Below are 23,075 nucleotides of genomic sequence, written 5' to 3' on the forward strand. Positions count from 1 at the left end.
TTTGAAAAACAATGAATCATTTTTGTTTCAATTTACAACAATGTGCTACTTTATGTTAGTTTATCACTTAAACTCTCAATAAAATACAAAATGTGAAAAACATTCAAAGGTAATAAACACTTTATAAAATAATTTATACAAATCAAGCTGTTTGCATGGCTCCATTTCCACATATGGACTGTAGAGGAGTGGACAGAGAGGACAGTACAATATTATCATTCTCGTACACTATGCAGGTAAAATGAAAATACATTTGTCCTGATTGTGAATCCTTTAATGTGAGAAATATAATATATATATATATATATATATTACATTCCACAGTCATAATACACAGCATATTAATCACAATTGTGTTGTAAGTTAAAGCAATTAGAGCTGAAGAAGATTTAGGTTGAGGAAGAGTCTTCTCTTTGCCTGCGGGAAGACAGAACCAGGTGTATCTTTTGGAGGGTGCTCCTCTGTTGTGGAAAGTCCTGCATAGCACGCCGCAGAATGCCACTAACCTGAGGGTACAACACCCACACACACACACACACACACACACACACACACAAACATGCGCACAGGTCATACATAGACACAGGCAGCTAAAGAATCTTACATAGGCGTCATACAGAACATGATGCAAAACTCTGGAAAGTCCACAGCTGCACATAAAGTTTCTATCAAGTTTCAGAAAATAACTCAACTAAAATCAACTCACATTGTGTTCAGAATGATTCACTTATTCACTACACAGCGTTTACAAAAGTGAACTGAGTACAGAACGATGATGGAATGGTAGAATGAATGAGAATTTGTCCACCACCACCACCACAACATGAATAACACTCTATATACACTCTGTGGAAAAACTATTAGAACACCCACACATTAAACATACAGAAGCTTTTATGACATCCCCTGCTAAAAACATATGCATTAATATGGTGTTTGTTCCCTATTTTGCAGCTCTAAATGCAGGAATAAAATTCAGCACAAATTTTTTTTTGGGTAAGCTGCTGTTGTTCCGGAAAGTGCAGTTTAACTTCTATTTTTTCTTAAAATAGCATTATTAAAAAACAGGCTGTTACTTTTTTTGACCTGCTTTTGTCAGTTTATTTATTCAATGTTTAATAATTCTGACACACCTGGCACTGAAAGCCCTCCTCTCTTTCCCCACACTTCACTCCAGAGTACAGTACCCAGAATGCACCACACACTGCCGTCACTCCCTCACTCGATTACATATCACTGCACACAGCACCTTAAGGAAGTCAATCACCAGAATATTGAACACCTGTTTTCCACCGTATATACACCGGCACACCACACAGAGTTTTTGTTGGTCCCTCACTCCACACTATATGAAGTGTTTATCTCCTTGCTTGTGTTATCCGCTTATGTGTGACCTTGTTTTGCTTTTCCAACCTCGTTTTCTGCCTTTCCTCTGATATCTCCTGCCTGTGTATGACCTCTAGGCTGCATCACGTAAGTGGCATGCTTGCTGTCCCGCTTGTTTTGACTACTCCCTCTCTCTTGCCATCCACTTAATGTACATTTACATTTAAGGTATTTAGCAGACGCCCTTATCCAGAGCGACTTACAACAGTGCTTCGATGTTACTTCAAATATCCAAAGCTAGTTTGTAGACTAGGATCAAGAGATACACAGAGCTTGATCATGTTTAGAACCCTAGGATCCTTTTTTTTTAAATAAAGTACTGAATGTAATCGTGTCTGAGTTCTGTCCGGCCATGACAATTTAATCTCATTTAAAACCTCCAGCATGTGCATATAGTGTCTGCAGCACAGAACACAGAAGAACAGGTTTGTTACATCATACATATCATATATTATTGGAATTATTGGTAAAAACTGTGAAAATAATGCAGGAGTGTTGAACAAAAAAGGTGTTTATACACTTTGCTTATCTGCAAAAGATAAAACAACACGAGGGCAGGATTCTTTACATTCCTCCTTTAACAATGATGTCAGGGTTAATCAGCAAAGGGACAATCGCAATACAGCTGGATTGTGGTTAAAGATTTAGATTCTATTAGCTAAACTTTAATGCAGTTACTAAGAGACATCTGCACATTCTGACGTGTTCTGCCAGACCTGTTTTTTTTTTATTCAGATGACATACATTTCTAAATCTGAACCCACTAGTATATCACATCAGTAGGGGTGTGACAAGACACAATACACAGGTTTACAAGAATGGGGAATAAGACGATACAAGTTTTATTGTTTTTGCACAGGAAAAAAAATAGGCTGAATATCTTTAGATGCAAAAATATATTTTTTCTCCTCACAAAGAGGGCAAACAGAATTGGCATCACTGGAGAGGCTATGTTCATTCTGAAAAACTGAAATGAGAACAGAGTGTTTCACCACTTCATTGAGGAAATAAAACTTTAAGTGCTTTCAAAACTGCGCAAAAAGAGTATAATCTTTTTTTCTTTCATCAAAATGTCTTAATTTCCGGTACACTTGATCTGTTAAAGTGGTTGTTGATATGTCAACAGCAGAAACAACAGGGAAGTTCACAAAATGACCAGCTTTCAGTATGGATTGCTTCTGGATGTAAACATAATAATCAGATGCTAAAAGTGCGAGAATCATTGGTCTTTTAGAATGTGTGTGTTCTACAGAAAAGAGCATGTGGTGATTGACTGACCGAATGCAGTCGTTCATGCTGTTTCTGCATAGCCTGTTCCAGCGCAGCCTCTCCGCTCGCTGTGGCACTATAGCGACCCTCCTTTACCGCCTGCAGATGCTTTGCCCGGGACTGCAGAGCCAGAAGCCGAGTCAGGTTCTAGAAGACAGAACAACAGGAGGCTTAGTAAAGTGCAGTTGGTGGTTGCAGTGCTCCTCCTTCTCCACGCCACAACCCTCTTATATCTGTGTTGTGTTTGTTCCACATACTGTCTCTCCTGTTTCACTAAAAAACACATGCTTTTATCTCCTTCGCGCTCAGATTCTAATTCCATTCTGCAGCTCCCTCAGGATTTTCTGTCGTTATTTTGCAGCTAACGCAAAAGCTATAAACAAGAACTAACACCACGGACTGCGAGGTGCCACCGTGCCGCGGCTGTTGTGCCAAATCTGACTCCTCGCAGAATCTGGCTTCGCTTTGCGAGCCGAATTGGCACAACACCGTCCTTCTGGAGTGGAAACGGCACTTATAAATAAATTAACAAACACAAAAACTAGGTGTATTCAATCAGTAATTTCAGTTTATTCTAGTTTTTAGCTTTATACAGTTCCAGTTAGTTACATTTTTTTCTTTTAATTACCGTTTTTATTAGTTTCAGTTAACGAAAACATTTTTTTACTTTCAGTTTTTGTTATTTTGTTTGTTTTCATTAATGATAATACTTGGTTACTTGGCTATATTGTGATACCATGCCAAAGCTTTATATAAAATAAAAATAGCATTAAAAAACAGATGCCTATGTCACAGACTATTTTCTGGAGGCTGAGAAATGTGGTGGAAAATCTCGGGTTCGGGTTCAGGCAGAGAATCTAAGCTCTAATATTGATATATCGAAACTGAACTGATACCTTTGCCCAAGAACTGCGATACGAACTGAACTGTGGCCACACTGTACCATTGCATTCCTAGTCACGAATGAACATTTGAACATTTTTTTTATAATTGACTATATAATCGTTGCAGCCCTATAGAGCAGTACAGTAGAATGGCATAGAAAAGCTGTCAGAAAGGTTTAAAACAAAAGAGAGAATAAGACGAAGCAAAAAATCTAAGAAATGTGAATATTTGTAAGGTTCTATAGTTGTAAACAGTACTAAACCAAATAGTGACAGCAAAATGAGCAAAAAAGTGTGCATGTTTGTGTGTACTGACGCCTTCTCTGGTCTCCTGTAGGTCCTGTAGCTTAGTGCTGAGGGAAGTGCAGGTGTTGTGAATGGCACTGATGTGTAGCTGTTTCTCCCTCAGACTCTCAATCAGAGAATTCTTCTCATACTGCAGCTCCGGAATCACACCATCACACTCCTCCGCTTGCTACATACACACAGTAAAGTAAAATGTAAAATGGTAAGTAAATTATTTTACCACAGTTACGGGGTCACCTGATCTCATATTAGGGGTGTATTGGGATTTTGTGATTTGTATTGTGATGCTGTGTTGCAATACTGTACAGATTTTTAAAAATATAGATACAGTATAGATTTTTAATTATTATTTTACATGTAAAGACATGTAAAGTTCATTTTGTGTTCTGTTTAAACTTCGACCACTAGAGTGCAGTGTTGTACTCTGTAGTTATATCCCACTGTTCTGATTGGATAAAAAGTTTACGTAAAAGTATCTTTCTTTCTTTTACACAGATTTTATAGATGGAATAGTATGTTTTCGTTTACTATGATATTTTTTTACTATGATATTTGATTTAAACAATATTGCCTTGCTTACAGTATCACAATATTTTTGGATATATTGAACTGTAACCCCTGTATTGTGATATGTTTCATATAACCAAATTCTTGCCCATACACAATCCATACAATCTCATAGAACTAACAATGATAAATAATAATATGTACTAATAACTACAAAAAGTAATCATTTATTTGTGCAAAACAGAATTTTATCTACAGGCAGCAGACACAAAGCAGCATCATTAAGTTGGCATGGAAAAGCCTACTTACTATTCTTTGTAATTTTATTATTATCTATTTGTGTGATTTTAAACAACTCTTCTTCCACAAATTTCAAACTACAACTACAAAACTATTCCAGGATTGTGGGACCTTTACTAAATAACGTGGCCTGTGCCTTTTGGAGTGATACAAGGTACAGTTTTCATACAGCAATTATTTTTCTTCTCTTTTTTTTCCACAGGACTCTATTTAAAACTGTTCATAAACCTTTGTCAAGAACTTTAAACTCTACAGCTCTACAGGTTGCATTTTATAAGCTGAAACCTCAAAACTCTGTTCACATGTAGGACATAGAGAGTAGTTTCACATGATAAGTTTTGAACCAAATTCAGCAACCACATTCTATCCCATACACACTAGAGAACATGCACATTAACCTTCCTCTCCATTACTCTCCAGTACTGTCTGTGTATTGAGGAGCTTGTTGACAAACCAGCTTATGTTATGCTATTAAGCCAAATGTTTTTGGACATAGCTCTACCAACCGTAAGTATCTGCATTCCACTGTTTTGCCAAAAAATTTTGGAGGCAGCTTTTTTATATGTAAGTATATACTTTATACTATATAGCCAAATGTTTTTGGACACTGGTTTATTAGCTTATAAATTTGCATTGCACTATTTTGCCAACATTTGTGAACTCTACACCACTTTAACCACTTGTTCTAAATTTACGAACTATGACTAATTATTAATTTAAGGTGACAGTAAAATTAAGATCGCACTGGATTTAAGGTAGCCATAAGGTAGCCATAGTTCAAGTCATTTGGTGTTTTAGATATACTTTCACAGCTTTCAAGCTGTTTATAAACTTTTTTCAATGTTATGAGCAATATTTTCAATATAAGTCGATTTAAAGTTTTTTTTTCATTATCTACATACTGATTCTTTGGCATTTAATTTCTATTTACTGTAGTATTCACACTATAAGACACACTTAAAATCCTTAAATTTTTCCAAAAATCGACTTGTGTATGAATTTTACCAGTCAGGTAAAACCATGTAAGGAGCATTAAAGCCACTCCGCTGAAGTGCAGCTTTATAAAAAAGTTTCAGTTTAGTTCTCCAGCACTGAGGCTGCAGCAGTATTAGCATTAGCCGCTAAGCACTAGCTCGTTTGCTCGTTGCCCGTTTGAGTATTATCTGCCTATAGCCTGCTGCTAACCCCGGCTAGCACTGCTGGAGCAGCATTAGCATTAGCCTCTTAGCTTGCTAAGCGCTAACTCTGGCCGTTCAGAGGTGAATATTATCGGCCTGTGGCCTGCTGCTAACCACGGCTAGCACTGCTTTTTTAATAATTACAGTTTTGTTTACTTAACGTAGCTTTCAGTTACCCCCCACCCCACCACCACCACCCAGCAGCGAGACAAACATCAGTAGAAAGATACACGTAAACAGTTAAAGTGAAAGTCACGCCCACCTTGTGTGTGTGCAGGATGCTGCGGCGCAGGCCCTGCAGCGTGTGATGGAGGCTGGAGTGTGTGGGTTGTTTTCGGTCACTGCGGCCCTGAGCCTCAATGCGAACGACGATACTCTCCCGTCTGGCCACCGCCGCCTCCATCTCCCTCATCAGCTGTTCCTTCTGCTTTGACAGCTTTCCATAACGCAACTGAAACACACACAAGACATACATTCATACAAACACTAATATTCAGGTGTCCAAATGTTTGTGGACAGAGCTTAATTATGAAAGCATTGACCTTGACCTTCAAAATTTGTTACCTCACACCACAAACTTATATTGTAACTTGTATTATAGTGAGATTTTAAGTGATAGACAAACACAAATGTATACGCGAAAATTATAATTGAAATTTTTAATTATATAAAAATGACGTACAAGAGTATTCAGTATTTAGCATATCAATGGGACTTTCCAGGATTTTGGTACATTTTTCCTGTCCCACCACTTAAATTTCAAATGTACATCTCCAAAATATCTAAATGACTATTTTTGTGAAAAATGTACTTGTTATAAGACAAACTGTAAAATATGGTGGAAAAATAAGCTCCTTAGATATTATTCAAAAGACCGAATACCTTTGGACCACCTCAAAACATTCCCGTTTTCTCTTGTCCCACACATTGGGTGACCAACTCCTTTGGCAAATTTAACAATTAAAATAAGCTCTAAATAAATTACTTCCTCTTGTATATTGTTGATATGCATCTCCTTTACTTATGAAAACAATTTCTTTGGTCTACATTGTATTGCATGTTACAGTTTTTATGCTATTAAGTTGTGTCCCACAACATGCGCGCAACCCTTTTACCATAAGCAATTTTACCTGGCAGAGAAAGAGTTAAAAATATTAGTCTACTGGCACACAGGAAGTGACATCACAAGGGCATTTTCTGCCCACATAGCAAGACCAAGAGTAAGTGCTCTAACAATTTTCAAGTTTTTTTTCCAAATATGTTTGTTTAAACATGTTTGTTAAAGTTGTGTGTGTCACTCAGTGAACGCAACCCTGTTACTCATATTTTAAGACTAATAATGAGTAGAGTCAAAATTTACTTTATATACTTATATAACCATGTTTGTCCTTGATCTTGTATACATAGCTAAATTTTACAGTTAGCATCTGTTCCTGGGGTAAACCTCAACTTAGCCTAGATTTGCAACCCTGTTTCTCGCAACCCTGTTACTGTAAGTTACCAAATATGTTGCATAATCTAATTTAAAAAAACTGCTTTGATACCTGAGCTTGACGAATCAAACTTTTTGATAGTCTATTACCTGTATTTAATAAATATATGACTAAAAATGATCAAATTGAAGATCAAATTTTCAGAAGTGACCACCCCTGAAATGTACCAAAATCCTGGAATGTCCCCAATACTTTGTAGAACCAACTTTCGCTGCAGCTACAAGTCTTGAAGTATGTTTTGGAGTATGTCTCTACCAGCTTTGTGCATCTAGAGATTGAGATTTTTGCCCATTCTTTCTTTGCAAAATAGCTCAGCTCAGCCAGGTTTAATTGATAGCGTCTGTGAACAGCAATTTTCATGTCTTGCCACAGGTGCTCAAAGGGTGTTTAGGTTGGGGATGAGGTGGGGTGGCCTTACTAATGCTCTTGTTGCTGAATGCAATCAAATCTCATGTTAACCTCAGGAACACACACACACACACACACCTCCATGCGGTGTATCTCCGCCTTCATGGTGCAAATGTCTCCCTTCCCAACCTCCGTGTCCACAGTGGAGCGGGTCTCACGAACCAGCTGAATTTTCTTCTCCCACAGCAAAATCTGACGCCTACAACAACGCACACACATACACAGTGGGTGACTAGGATTGTAGGGCAGGAAAGTAAGGGAAGGAGAAAGATATCAATATTTATGTGCATGATATAACTGTGAAAGTATGTGGGTTTTTTTTGCCCATTTGGTTATTCGTACTGCAACAACATCAAAAAATATGCTTTAATGCATTTCATTAAGAACAGAATAGATAAATACTTTTGTATTCATACCCTATACATATTTAATCCTGACCTTTTTCAAGAACACACATTATCTTTCGTCACACTGGCTGCACACTAAGGCATGTTTTGGCTTTGTGTGTGTGTTTTTAAAGATAATTTCAGGGTTGTGCTTGACACAGCTTCTGAGCAGAAACCAAAACAATATCAGTATTATTGTGTGTTATCACAATAGCAGATTTACTGGGGATGGGTTATTAGTGTGGGATTTACAGGGTGGAATTATTAGTGTGGGATTTAATGAATGTGTGTTGTAGCAAAATATTAGCATGCCAAATCATCTTAAATAGCATCAGCACATCTAATATTTCTCATTAGGTAACTGTAAAGAAGGGCACACTTTCCATTAATACTCTTATCCATACTTTAATTTGGGTGTACTGGTTGTGTGCTATTATTAGAGAGTGTGAGTTGGTTGTGTGTTAATAGTGTGAGTGTGTATTGCGCTCACTCTGCCTCCATCAGGCTGTTAAGCAGTCTCTCCTTCTCCTCCTGGAGCTTCTCCCAATGTAGCTGCATCCCCACAGACTCTCTCTCTGCGTCCTACACACACACACAGATACACACACAGGGACATACAGTATTTGAACTCATGGTTTACTATATGTTCTTTAACGTGTGTGTGTATGTGTGTGTGTGTGTGTGTAAACACGTACCTTTAGCTCGTGTATAAAGCTTTTCTCCGTAAGGATGAGGCTCTGCTGCAATTCTTGGCTCAGCTGTGAGTTTTGATTCACCAGCGACTGCAGTTTCTGCATGTCCAGCCTCAAAGATTTAGAGAATCGCTCCAACTCAGCTAAACCACGCTGCTCCTGCTTAACCTTACCTACATACACACACACACACACACACACACACACAAATGAGCTGTCAAAAATGTACACTATGAAACTGTGCATATCATTACATATACGGTAGGGATGCTGTATGTATGCACTATTATTATTATAGCATTATTATATCTTTTACATATTTAAATTTATATTTGTAGTGTAACAATGCTGCTCTGCTCACAATTTGATTTGATTTACAATTCTGGGTTCCCAATTCGAATTTCCCTGAAATTTGGAACACATGTGTAAACAATGTCAAATGCGTCTTATAAAAATGCTCCCTGTAAAAAGTGCTTTTTTTCATATTAAGTATTAAACATACTGTTTTAAGTTTAAAAATCCTACTGTGCTGTTAGATTTCTTAATTAATCACTTATTTTTAAGTGATATAGAGTAAAAGTATAAGTAAAAGTATTGTTTAAGATGTCTGAGCAGAACAGTGGTGAACAGTATTTAAGTAAATGTAAATACTCTATTTAAATAAATTTGTCTTGTATCTTTACTGAAGTATTACCTTTTTGTTGTGATTTTTATTCACTTTAATTCAGCTGCATTTTAAATTAAAATATCTTATTTCTCACTACACTACATTATCCAAAATCTATTGCTCCTCTTGGCTTGTGAAGGCTGCGTGGCTGATGTCAAAAACTGCACCTTGCAGTGAGGCTACCCTGTGCGCCTTTCACCCTCTTGCCTGACGCTGCTGATTGGTCTATAAAAATTTCTGTCTAAAATGATTGACACATCCCCCGCCCTTTGCTTACACCCACTGGTTCTCTGGAATACAGTAGTGGAATTCTGTCCTCTGCTGTTCAAACAGAGCGTGGAATTGTCTGTTCCCACAGATGCATTGTTACACCCCTAATTTATATGGAGCAAATACAGAACAGTGTGGTGGCCTAAAGGTAATGCCATTTAACTTGCTGAAAGCTCCTCCTACTGAATGGAAACAACTGAATCAGGGGAGACATGGACTTTAAACTAACCTCTTTCCTCATAGACAAAATTATTGGGATACCTGGCCAATAACTTACTTTCATTTTTGTTAATTTAGCTTTTGTTGAACTATCTGACAAAGTATAAGTAGGGCTCTCTACTAGACTTTGGAGTATTTCTGCGATCTAATTTAACAACATGAGGAACAAGACTAAGGCCAGGATGCTAGATGATCAGTATCCCAAAAGTTGACAATATTCTCATGTTTATCTGATCTAAATTGTCATATCTTATTGGCAGTACTTCTCTAGAGGGAGTAGACCAGTGTGTGCATTTGCTCATCTGTTTCAGCCAAAGGATGCAACCTAAAGTAGCTGAATTACAGTTACCAGAGACATATGGGAATTTACTGTATATATTACGACCATACTATTACTTAAATATTTAAAATATTTACATTCTGCTCATACTCACTCTCTATCTTGATCTTCTTCTGCTGTAGTATAGTGAGTTGTGTGTGCAAGGTAAGTACTGCACTGTTCTGGGCTTGTCTTTCCTGACTTAGTTTCACTAGCTCCCCTTGTTGCCACAGAAGGATCCGCTGCTTCTCTTTAGTCTCCGCTCCCACCTCCTTCAGCTGCTCGTTCAGGTTGCTGACCTGAATCTCCAGAGGGCTCAGGTCTTCAAGCTGTTCACACATAAGCAGATCAATAATGTGTCAAGAACAATTCTTACACGTGGGCAAGGCTTCTAACATTAAGAATGAGTTTATGAAGATAATTCATTGTCATGAAAGTTGTCTAGATATGTTTAGAAACATAGGGCCCTATTATAGTGATCTATAGGTGAACTGTGTGTGTTTGATATTGTGAGGACAAAAAAAGTACCACTTGCGTGGCTTGAAATTAGCAAAATGTATGTACTAATTTTCACACACACATGTAATAATCATGGGTGTGTTTTGGGCATAATGTGAAATAAACCAATCAGGGTGATACCTGCCATTTCCTTTAAGAGCCAGGTGCACTCTGACTTTGGCGTTTTGCAATTTTAATGATGCAGAACTTCTAATCTTGTTAGCACAGAAAACTGATCTGCAATGTTTATGCTATGAAGGTGAGCGAGCAGGTCATTTACAGGAACGGCAATGTTATTTTATTTTGTGTTCTGTTTATTGCGTTGCAATAAACGTCTGGTGGCTGACTGCTGTCAGGGTTCAAATCAGTCAGGGGTGCACCTGTGTTTTCCATTGGCAAGATAGCAATACGCCAGAAATTTACCTGAACACACCTCACTTCCAGACAACTACACCCATCGGCGTAGATATATTTGTAAGCATTGTTGGGCCTTTGGGTTTACACTTGTAAATGAAGAGTGCATTGAAAGTAAATTTTTTTAAATATACTTAATATTGAAAAGTACATAATTTTAGCATTAAAATGAATACACACTTAAATCCATACCAAATATGCTATTTTGGAACAACTTATGGCAACTTAAGTATATTTCAACTGTAATTAAGCTTTTTTTTTATTTAAATACAACATAAAAGTATTAGGTAGTGCTTTTGAGTGCTTTTTTGTATATCTTTTTTAAACATAATTTTTACACTTGAAGTATATTGTGAATGTACTATATTGTGTATTAATGCAAATATTGTGTACACCTTAATGACACTGGGAAAAAAACACTAATATGCATTTTATGTGTATTTTCATTGAGTATATTAAATAGAAAATGCACTTTAATATTCTTTATCTAATTTAACATACATTTAAGGCTCTTAAGTATACCTCCTTTTCACAAGGTTAAGATAGTGCCCACAATGAATGTAATGTGTGTTTTGTTCTGTTTGTTTTCTGACCCCAGTGCTTGCTACAATCTGCTGGATCTTCTTGTTGTACTCATTGATTGTGGCCTGCTTGCGCTCAATGGCGATGACATATTTGGCCGCCTCAGCCTCTCTGGCGGTCAGCAGTTGATGCCGATGACATATTTCCTTTTCCAAATCAGCCTGCAGGCCGGCCAATGCCTCCAAACGCAGTGTCAATTGGTTGACCTCCAGTGTTACTGCCGCCAGTTCACTTTCCAGCTTAGAATGTTGGGCCTCCTAAATGGAAAACAATAAAACAGACACACTGGTTGTAAACTGAGGTAAAATACCTTAAAAATCTGTAACATATTGACCTGTATTCACTTATTTCCATTTGTTCTTAGTAGTTCAATTGGAACTGTGTAATCAGGGCCTCGCTCAAGGGCCCAACAACCACAATGCTCTAACCGCTGAGCCACCACTGTTCCATTTTGCATCTGCATTTTACACCCTTTAGGAATGTGTGAGCATGTGAGAGAAAGAGAACGAGAGAGACTGAGAACCTCACCCTCTCTCTCTGGTGAGAGGCTGTCTTGTTGCTGAGCTGTTTTGAGTATTTTGCTGCATTATCATGAGTGAGCTGCTCCTGCATCTTCTTCATAATCTTCTCTTCCAGATCCAAACGCACTGACAATGCCTCCGCCAACCGCTTCCTCAGAACAGCCAACTCAGACTGACATGTGCTGTACTCCTGTAAAGAGAGAGAGAGAAACAGAGAGAAAGAGCAAGAGAAGGAGCTGTGTATTGACAAGAACTTGACGATTTGACATGAATCAAAATACAGGGGATACGATAAAATATAACGTAATATATTAAACCAATACTGTATGCAAGGCATAATATTGTTAAAAGGGAATTTTAAGACAATTCTTAAAGTAGAAAGAAGTCTTACTCTGTGTGTGTTTTTGTATGTCACTCACCGCAGTCACTCTGTTCAGGCTCTTCTCGGTCTCCTGCAGTGTGCGTGAGCATGTGCTGTACATGACCTGCAGAGCCTCCTGTTGGCTGCTTGAATGCGTGATGAGTTTGCGGCACGTGGCACTGTTGAGCTGTGCACGGTTTAGCCGGATGGTCAACAGCTCGTTCTGCTCTTGCTCTTTCACGATCAACCGCTTATAGCCCTCTGCCTCCGTATCCAGGGCACGCATCTGCAGATTGGCTTGTCTGGGAGAGGAATGGCAACCAAACAAAAACAAGCAGGGATTTCTGCAACTGAGAAGACTGAGAAGTATTTGGCTGCACTTCAAAAATGTCAGTCTATCGGAATGAGCATGTGGATCACTTGAACATATAATATCTTTATAAAATACCACCCACACTTCATGTGGCATATTACAGTTTGTCAAAATAAGTGTGTGATTAAAATGAATATTATAGGGCATTAAAGAGCACCCCCTACTCTTCCAGTAGTGCATTACAGTCTATCACAATGAGCATACACAGCTCTGGAGAAAATAAAGAGACCACTTCAGTTTCTGAATCAGTTTCTCTAATGTTGCTATTTATATGTATATGTTTAAGTAAAATTAACATTGTTGTTTTATTCTAAATGTTAACTACAGACAACATTTTTCCAAATTCCAGATAAAAATATTGTAATTTAGAGCCTTTATTTGCAGAAAAAAAAAAAAAAAGTTCAGAAATCAATATGTGGTGGAATATCCTTATTTTTAATAACAGTTTTCATGCATCTTAGCATGTTCTCCTCCACCAGTCTTACACACTGCTTTTGGATAACTTTATGCCACTCCTGGTGCAAAAATTCAAGCAGTTCAGCTTGATTTAATGGCTTGTGATCTTTTATCTTCCTCTTGATTATATTCTAGAGGTTTAAAATTTGGTAAAATCCAGTCACTGCAGACATACACATACACGTGTACACACTAGGGGTGTCACGATCTCGATATTTTATCGAAATCGAATCGAAATGAGGTCACGATCTCGAGTATCGAAGTCAAAAAGAGGATCGACGATCCCTCCCGCGCGCGCTACGCAAATAGCGCGCAGGTTTTGTATCTGTATCTAACGGAGGGGTGGGTGCGCGCAGGTGAGAGCGTGTGAACTCGCTGAAATGCGTGTGTCAGTGTGACTTGAGAACACTGACTATAGATCACAGTGAGGTGGATTAAAAATCTTAAACTTATAATTGACTACACCTGTTGCTTTCCATTGAATTAAAAAACATCTTTCTCTCAGATAAAGTAAACACAAGCGTGTTTCTGACTAAAATAAAAGCTTTTCAGGAGAGATATAAGTTATGTGTAAATATTTATAAGACAATACCCACATCACTTATCTAACCAGCCTGTACTGATTTCTGCCCCCCAATAATGCTTTCAATAACCTCTTGTAACCCCTGGGAGCCAGGGGTTACACTCTAATAGCCTTTAATAGTCTTCAGTAGCCTTTAAAAGACTTACCTGGCGGCCGTGGTGTGTCCACTAAACTCCGTAGTTATAAACATCCTGAGGTTAGCAGCGCGCTAACTGACCTGTTTATAATGTAATCCGAGCAGTGCCTCCGTGTCGGCTGTTCTAACCTGCTGCTGTTAGCTGCTTGGGCTGAAAGATGAACTGTAGTGAGCTGTATTATCCGGTTAGTGGGGTTAAAACCTTTATTTGTTTACAGAAACAGTAAAAACGGACTGGCTGAGCTCTGTAGCCCGTGGCTGGGCTGTACTGAAGTAGTGACTGAGTGAAGAGAGCGGGGCTTGTGCTGCTGCTGCAGCTCCGACTAGTGGTTGGATGAAGAACTGCAGCTTCATGTAATGAGCAGTTTCACCAGCCATCCACACACAGCTCTGATAAACTGCTTGTTTTAATAGTGCACACTGTTGCTACCAAAAAAAGTCACTAGATGGCATTACCATATATATCTTAATAAATAATAATAATAATATTTATAATATTTATAATAATAATAATAATAATAAATATATTATTTAAATTTTATGAGGCATAAAATAATAACAAGAAAAAAAAAACAAGAAAATCGAGAATCGAATCGAATCGTGACCCTCAAATCGAAAATGAAATCGAATCGAGGATTTAGAGAATCGTGACACCCCTAGTACACACACACACACACACACACACACACACACACACACACACACACACACACCTCAGTGCCTCCTGCATGGCAGTGAAAGCCTCGTCTCTCTTGTTCGTTTCCATCAGGCTGCTGTTCCACTGCTGCAGCAACTGCTTACGCTCCACTGCCAGAGAGTCCATGCCCAACTGAGCCTGGAGTACACACACACAGCCCAACACAACAGTTATAACATTTATCACATTGGCATATCATATATATGTATGTATGTTTGTATGTATGTTTGTATGTGTGTGTGTGTGTTAGATCCTGACCTCAGCTAGGGCGTCTTTAGCCGCCTGCGTCTCCTCAGCCTGTGCGAGTGTCTGGACCTCATACAGATTGATCTGCTCCTTTAGCTTCTCCTCCTGCTTCACCAAACGCTCCACATACAGGTCCTAGAACAGCCAATCAACATCCTACAGATTTAACTCCTTACATTACACACAGATACAGGTCACTTACATTTGTGAACGTGAACCCTCAAGATCTGATCTGGGAAAAAAATCTGATTTGTGAACGTAGCCAAAGTAACTCAAACCTGATAAAAAAAAAGAATTTGGCACATTCACACAGCCATAAGAATATATAAAAAATTTAATTTGAGTCACTTCAGCCTCGTAATGTGAACGTAGCCTAAGCTGAAAGTCAAACGATGTAGTCAGAATGTCACCTGCTTTTGCTTTTGCTGTTCAGCTTGCAGTTTCTCTGACTGTGCTTTGCGGGTTGCGTTCTTCATGACAGTAATATCAGACCGAAGATCAGACGTCACGTCCTGCATGTACAGCAGATTTTGAGCCAGCTTGTCTTCCTCCGACTGCAGCTCTGATACTGAGGCACAATGCACAAACATAACATGCACATGTTATTTGATCAAGTCTTAAAATAATACACTTAAAAAGGGTTTCAAAAATGGATTATCTATCTGGTTGTAATGTTCTTTGCATGATAATGGATTTAAAAACTAAAAGCTAAATGTTTTAAAAGGGTTATGTCCATGATAAAGAGCATAAAAAGGTTTATCCTCCTGGTTTAAGGGCTGAAAAGGGTTCTATTCTGGTTAAAGGGTTTACAAAATCTGCTCTGAACATCATTAAAGGGTTTAAAGAAGCTCTGTCCTGGTTCAAGGGTTTAAAACAGGTTCTGAACATCGCTAAAGTATTTAAAAAGGGCTCTGTTTTGGTTTAAGGGTGTAAGAAAGGATTATCTATCTGGTTAAAGGATTTAAAATCGGTTCTGTTTGACAGTTTTAGAAATGGTTCTCTGCCTGGTAAAGGGGTAGCAATGATCTGCTTAGTTAAAGGGTTTTAAGGGTTTCCTTTAGTGAAGACAATACTTTAATATAGAAGCAGGATGTGTCAGAGAATCGTATGGATGCTTAAATGTTTCTGCACATTATTAAAGTGTCCTTCAGATTGATGGAAAACCTTTTATAGGTGCTTTAACACATGATCAAGTTAAAAAAAAAAACTTAAACTTAAAATACTATTTAAAACTTATTTTGCTAAAGAGTGTAAATGAGTAAAAAGGAATACAAAACATATTTCCATTTATAAAATGTAAATAGTTGTAAATGGTTGCATTAAAATTATTGGAATGCTGTTAATTAAAAAATAATATGTTCTTAGTTAATAAACTACATTTATGAGCAGAAAAATTATTTATTTATTATTTTTATTTATAATTTAGTAGAAAACAAGTACAATAATTGAAATGCAGAGGTGATAGTAATTATGTACAAATACTTTAATTCCTTACTTAATTAGAAATTTTGGTTATCTATGCTTTACCTGAAAAAAAAATATTTTTCAGACAATTTTTTAAAATTTTGATAAAATTTTATTTTATTTTATTTGATATTAAAAGCACAGAAATAATAGATGGAAAAATAATGTACAACATATAATAAATAAAAGGACGCAACACATAATTTAGTATTTCCCCTTTTTTCTTTTTTCTTCCCTTCCCCTTTTTCTTCCTTCTCCTGACTTCCTCTTCCTCTCCCCCTTAATAAGTATCTTCCCTTATTCTATTGAGGTAATTTGTGTATTTTTGAAAGCAGTTTTCTCTAACCTTGAGATGCTTATAGAACATAATATAATAACATAATAAGTACTGAAACTTTTTAAATTATTTAATGAAAAATAAAATACTATATGTTCATAAGTATACACACATCATACCAACTATCACATTTAGCTACTTATACATACTATGGATTATAGATGAAATTCTGGAGGAGCAGGTGTTCACACACTATTGGAAATGCTACTCAGCTTTACACTGTAATGCACACTCTCACCCTCTGCGCGCTGTTTGCTGGTTTGTTCTGCTACTGTACTGTACTGGTTCCTGGTATCCTCCAGCTGCTCCTGGGCATCTCTCCTCCAGGCACTGGCCTGGGCACTGGCATCACGACGGACTTCCAGAGCTGCCTGCATTTTAGCCAGTCCCTGCTGCGCAGAGTGCAGCTCTACAGCCAGACTCTCTTTCTGGCTACGCTTTGCTTTCTCCTGCGCCTCCTGGTGGGAAAAGATGGGACATAATGTAGTAACATTGAAATAATATTTGGCTTTAATACTACGTTTGACTATAATTTGTCTTATTTGATTAACATATAATGATTATATTATTATACATATATATTTTTAACTGGGTTCAAAATGTATCATTCTTGGTCAGCTTCAGGGCTCAACCAAAGCCCTATCAGGATGTGATTAGTTTCTCAGGGTGACCTCTGTAAAAAATATTCCACACATTTCTACTCAGTGATAAAACTCCTGCATCCAGACTGCAGTTGAAAGAAATGGAGGACCAGTAAGTTTTTTGGCTTCCTCTGTCACATGACATCGCGTTCAGTAGCCCCCAAGTGTAAATACAGTGCAGTGGACAAATAGCTATTTTATTAAATGCAAGGTGATGAAACTAAAAGATGGCCGCCCAGACAAGACTAAAATTACTGGAGGACCACGGAGTTCAGCAAAAAACAGTAGGTAATTCAGCCTGTCATTTTCTCAGAGAACGTCTCAGAAAAACACGTGGAAAAATACGTGGTCCTTTTGGACAGGAATAAAATCACAGAGGACCCCCCCCATAAAAAAGAAAATGACCCCAGGACCCCCTGAGACACTAATGCTGTCTGTATAGGGCTAAAGTGTATCAATTAACGCCTCATTTAGGAATGGGTAAGTGACAGATCTTCTCCTGAAGACGTCTATTCAGAGGAAAATATGTGTAGCCTTAAAAATACGTTATCTGACACAGAGTTAATGGACCTATCTAACCTTCTCCCGGAACTCGTGATCAAGTCTCTTCAGCTGGTCTGTGAGGTGTTTTTCCAGGGCAGACTGGAATCTCTTCATCAGTGGCTGCAAGAAAATATGAGATAATTAATAAATGAAATCAATTATCATATTATGTATACAAGAAAATGACACACAAGGTCGCATGTCATGTCATATATTATATATTTACATACATTGTACAATGTACATATGGCATCAAAAATGGCATATATTAACGTCTAATTTATATATATATATATATATATATATATATATATATATATATATATAATTTTATTTCTCATTTTCTCCCCAATTACCCAACCCACTCATTAGGACTTCCCCTATCACTAGTAATGCACCAAACAAACCTAGGGTCAAGCCAGCCACCACTTCTTTTCAAGCTGCTGCAGCATTGCCGAGCAGCCAGCACGCTCGGAGGAAAGCGCAGCAGCTCGGCTCCAATACATCAGCTCACAGATGCCTTGTGCTGCAGACATCACCGTAGGAGTGATGTGGGGAGAGAGCGCCATATACCCACCCAGAGGAAGCAGGGCCAATTTTGCTCCCGGCAGCTTGATAGCAAAGCTGCATGAACTGGGGTTCGAACCTGCGACCTCCCGCTCATAGTGGCAGCGCTTTAGACCGCTGGACCACTCGGCGCCCTGACATCTATTTTATTAATGTTATTAATATTTTCTTAAAATCAGACAGGCTTTCTGATATATGCACGGCAATAGGTGTTAGGTGATTTGCAGCAAAGTCAATCACGTCTGTGTTGGTGGAATTTGCGTTCAGTGGCTGTGTTCTGAGGGCCGTCATGAAGGAACTGTCAGAAGTAGCTGAGAGATCTAGTCAGTGGTTGTGGATGAGAAGGAGTGAGGTGAGTTGGGGAAGGCAATAGTGTGTTTTAGAGTGTAGACATAGGCTGTTTGGTACGTGTAATGTTCAAATAGTGGTATCAAGGTTGTGGGCAAAATCTTGTAATTTCCTATGTAGTGAGCTTGGAGGGGAAGTTGAGCCTTCTGGAGGTCTTGTGAGCTTAATTCAGCCAAATACTAATGAAGGGAGGTGCCTAACTGTGAACCCCTGTAAAGAGCTTGTGGTGTCGTGTATAATTAGTCCATTTGTGATAGTTTGAGTTATTGAGATCGAGATATTGTTCGAGATATTGCTGATCGAATCAAAAATGGTCAGAGCAACCTAGCTGTTAGGTGTTGGGTGCTGATGTTCTAAGTGTAAATATGTGAACAAAAAATAAATAAGTTAAATAAGTTATTTGTCAGCACATATCAGACACAATACTGTCTGATTTAAGCACAATATATAACATGGTTTTAACCTGTATGTTGGTGCCTTAACTACAAATAGTAGTGAAAAACAAAGAATTAAAGTTACCCACATGCTCAGGGTCCAATACGATAAGATCTTTATCGTCATCTTCTTCTTCTTCATCCTCACTCTGCATCATCATGCTTCTCTCGTCTCTCTCGCCACTTATGAGAGCCGTCTGGATTGGTAGAGTCATCATTATTGATTCCATTTGCATACAAGGTGAAAAGTACACTCAGAATGTACTGCAGACTGTTCATCAAATCTTAAGATAAATTAAATATCACAATGAGTTAAAGCTGAAGTCGCCCCAGAAAAAAAACAATAACTGAAATAAAAAACATTTAATTTGATCTCTTCATTTAAAAAATGATAACATGGATTCTGTTAACAATCTCTAGCATTATAAACTGTTTTTTTTTTTTCGATTGTTAGATAAATGCATCATAACAGGATATAAGCCTGAAAGAAAAAAATATTTGGCTTCATTACTGTGGAATTGGCCAATGTGAGGTGCAGAGATGACGGTGGAGGATCAGGCAGGGTACTGCTGTCCTGCGCTGGAAAGCACATCACACACACACACACACACACACACACACACACACACACACACACATACACAAACACCCTTCACGTTACTGTAAAGGAACAAGCCTCAAATCAACATGCTGATTAGTGAACATAGGCTTCTAGGCTATGTTAGTTATATAACACTCGTTCACACCAGTGTAAAATCTCAGCAGATAAACTATATTTTTGCTAAATTGGTGTTACTGTGACTTCTAAACAAACTATTGCTTTTGAAAGAGCTTTTACTAAATTTTGAGGAGTATGCTTTGGTCAATTACAGAAATTTCAGTTTCTTTTTTTTATCTTAACCCAAAAGAGCCCATGATGATGATGTATGTCACAGACCCTTTAAAAGAGATGGAAAATTTGTTACAGAACTCTGTCCTTCATAAAGTCACATACACTGAACAGCCTGAGAGCATCACAGGACAGTGTATGAATGTGTGTTTAGTGTGTTTGAGTCCTCTCAGTTAGTCCTTTAGATAAATGTGGCTCCTTTAAAGCTGTACTTTTTGCTTTTACTGGTCTGTTCCAACCAGTTTAACAATTCCAATGCCCTAAATAAATGTTTTACTCTCCATTTAACTAGTTCTGATACAATTGCTAGAGCACACTGTTAAAATACAAGTTATAAACGTATTTTAAGAGATATATTAAAAAATATAATTAGTCATATGTTACTCACTGAATTTATGTGAATTGGCTTTTATAGGTTAAAGTTTCTAATCAAAAAGTGTTCCATGCATCCATACAGTGGAAAATACATTTTCCTCCTGATGTTTGCCTGTGCTGTTCTTGACGTAGGCAGACTTATACAGACCTGAGTGAGTGTGTGTGAGGGGAGATGTCTCTGAACCGCTGGCTTCAGTGTGAGTTTGTGAAACTGGGCCTGAACCCTGCACAGAAAGCAACAACACATCAGAGCATTTAAACAACCAAACCACCATGTGCAGGCTACTGCTCCTATAATCTTACTGTAGACAATTCTAGTAAGGCTCTTATGGTCATGATTATTACCATCCTCTGCGATGTCCATTGTGGGTAATAATGACTTCTATAAAGTATTCTTGGTACACTCTGTATAGGTAATCTTACTCCCAAGATAACATCTTACACACTCCATATTCAGATTTGGGTTTTCACAACCCATCCATAGAAATAAGTACTTGAAATAGTAGCTCTTCCACGGCTGTAGACATGCCAGCAAACTCAAAAATAGAAATACTACACAGCATCAAAATTAAAATTTCTTGCGTATAAGTGTGCACACAGAAGTCTTCAGTTCAAAACAATTTAAAACAAAAACACAAGTCATGTAATAGTAGTGTATTGTTAAATGTTTAAATCCTTATTGCTAGTATAAAATAAATGTCTGCCTATTCGGGAGGATAGGAATGAAAACCTTGCTGTGACCATAAGCAATTTCTGACCTCTGCAGCCCCCTCTGCTTCCACTGGAAGACCCTCCGTCTCCCTCTCCTGCTTTCCTCCATCTTCCCCACCATTCTCCATCCTAAGAACAGATAAGAAAAAATGGCCTGTGTGGAGTTACAAAAAAAAAAACTGTCCAGAACAGGTAAATGAAAATGATCATTATAACAAACTAGAGATGTGTGAAACAAACTAGAGATGTGTGAAAAAGGACACATAAAATTTTACAATTTATTTTACAAATTAGCAATTGGTTTTAGTGGTACATTTAAACATGTAGACCTCCAGTCAAACAATTGTGATGTTTTGTAAGTTATATGTTATCTTCCCTGTTGGACCAGAACCTTCCATTTTCTCCAGCTTTATTTCTGCTTGTAGATGATTCTGCTATTAATACAAACATCCAGGAAAAAGGGTGTTAATGGCTGCTAGTAAAGCAGCCAACAAAAAAAACTTAAAATCTTAAAAGACATATACCTGAATGAATCACTGCCAGGCTGCATCGTGATGTAAGGGCAGCCACTATTCGACAGTGGTCCAACCCTATTGACTTTATTAAAAATGCCTTTATTCAATTACGAAGGTGTGTGCACTGCAAATGGTATTCAATTAAATTATTTATTTATTATCATTTATATATCTTGTGGCTAATTTATCACGCCTAGCAGAATAAAATGTGAGGCTATTTTAATAGCTTTCCAAGATTGTGGCTGCCTTCACTGAACTAATTTATACAATTCATAGCTGGTAAGTTATCTTACATACACACATACTTAGTACAATAGTCTAAAGTTTACTTCTTATTAATAAAGACTATAGGCTGAAAATATTGCAAGCCTTATTTATCACTGAGTTTTAATGAGGTTGTTAGTCTGCATTTTAGTCAGCAAAAAAAATTAATTTATAAAGCTAAATAAAAAGGCTCCGTTTTCTGTCTTTTTAATAAATAATTTTAAATTAGGATTGTTTCTGGTTGGTTCTACTGCTTGAATGTATGATAAACTATCTTCATAACCATTACTAATTTTTAATAGCCATAACAACTGTCACATGTTATTTTGTTTCCTGAAAATCTTAAAAAATGAGTTAGGGAGAATTTTAGGAAAGTGTCTCTGTGCAAAGATGTACAGTCTCGCTTATCCCATTTTGAAAATGCCATTAAAAACAACAGTGTAGTTAATCGAATAAATTCGAGTAACCTCCCACCAATATAACAAACTGCAAATCAAATAAGAAAATGGACAAGTTAAGTAGTTATAAAATAAACAGGACAGATAAAACTAAAGAGAGAAGAGAAGAGAAGAGAAGAGAAGAGAAGAGAAGAGAAGAGAAGAGAAGAGAAGAGAAGAGAAGAGAAGAGAAGAGAACCAAGTGGTTCTTTTTCTTACCTAAACTGAAACTCTTGTGGCCAGTAAACACTAAGATAAACTGAACCAGACTGCCTTCAAATGATTAATATGAATAATCATGGACATTTCCAGTTAAAATCGTTTTAATAAATATCTTAGCTTGGATAGATTAAGCTGGGTCTGCCTTCTTCCACCGCCTGCACTGTTTGACCCGTTGCT

At 37.6% G+C, this 23,075-nt stretch overlaps 1 protein-coding gene across 1 annotated transcript; it reads right to left on the bottom strand.

The window, feature by feature from the left end:
* Nucleotides 1-304: 304 nt before the first annotated feature.
* On the bottom strand, nucleotides 305-23,048 carry ccdc40 (coiled-coil domain containing 40). Its single transcript, XM_007234421.4, has 21 exons — nucleotides 22,896-23,048; nucleotides 21,508-21,589; nucleotides 20,898-20,973; nucleotides 19,997-20,064; nucleotides 19,575-19,682; nucleotides 18,173-18,256; nucleotides 17,191-17,410; nucleotides 15,562-15,719; nucleotides 15,164-15,286; nucleotides 14,922-15,043; nucleotides 12,719-12,962; nucleotides 12,307-12,489; nucleotides 11,790-12,035; nucleotides 10,400-10,613; nucleotides 8,813-8,982; nucleotides 8,608-8,699; nucleotides 7,810-7,930; nucleotides 6,093-6,281; nucleotides 3,856-4,014; nucleotides 2,665-2,802; nucleotides 305-506 (listed from the first exon to the last, which is right to left on the bottom strand). The coding sequence occupies exons 2-21, from the start codon at nucleotides 21,586-21,588 to the stop codon at nucleotides 390-392; spliced, it is 2,913 nt and encodes a 970-aa protein (XP_007234483.4). The 5' UTR covers nucleotide 21,589; nucleotides 22,896-23,048; the 3' UTR covers nucleotides 305-389.
* Nucleotides 23,049-23,075: the final 27 nt, after the last annotated feature.

Source organism: Astyanax mexicanus, chromosome 5 (genome assembly GCF_023375975.1).
Source record: "Astyanax mexicanus isolate ESR-SI-001 chromosome 5, AstMex3_surface, whole genome shotgun sequence".
Lineage (NCBI taxonomy): Eukaryota > Metazoa > Chordata > Actinopteri > Characiformes > Acestrorhamphidae > Astyanax > Astyanax mexicanus.

Coding starts and splice junctions, on each gene's coding strand:
- ccdc40 (XM_007234421.4), bottom strand. CDS start 21,588: ATGGAGAATGGTGGGGAAGATGGAGGAAAGCAGGAGAGGGAGACGGAG. Junction 20,974..21,507: donor AAGCAGAGGGGGCTGCAGAG/GTCAGAAATTGC, acceptor CTTTCTGTGCAG/GGTTCAGGCCCAGTTTCACA. Junction 4,015..6,092: donor GCATCCTGCACACACACAAG/GTGGGCGTGACT, acceptor GTGTGTATGTAG/CAAGCGGAGGAGTGTGATGG.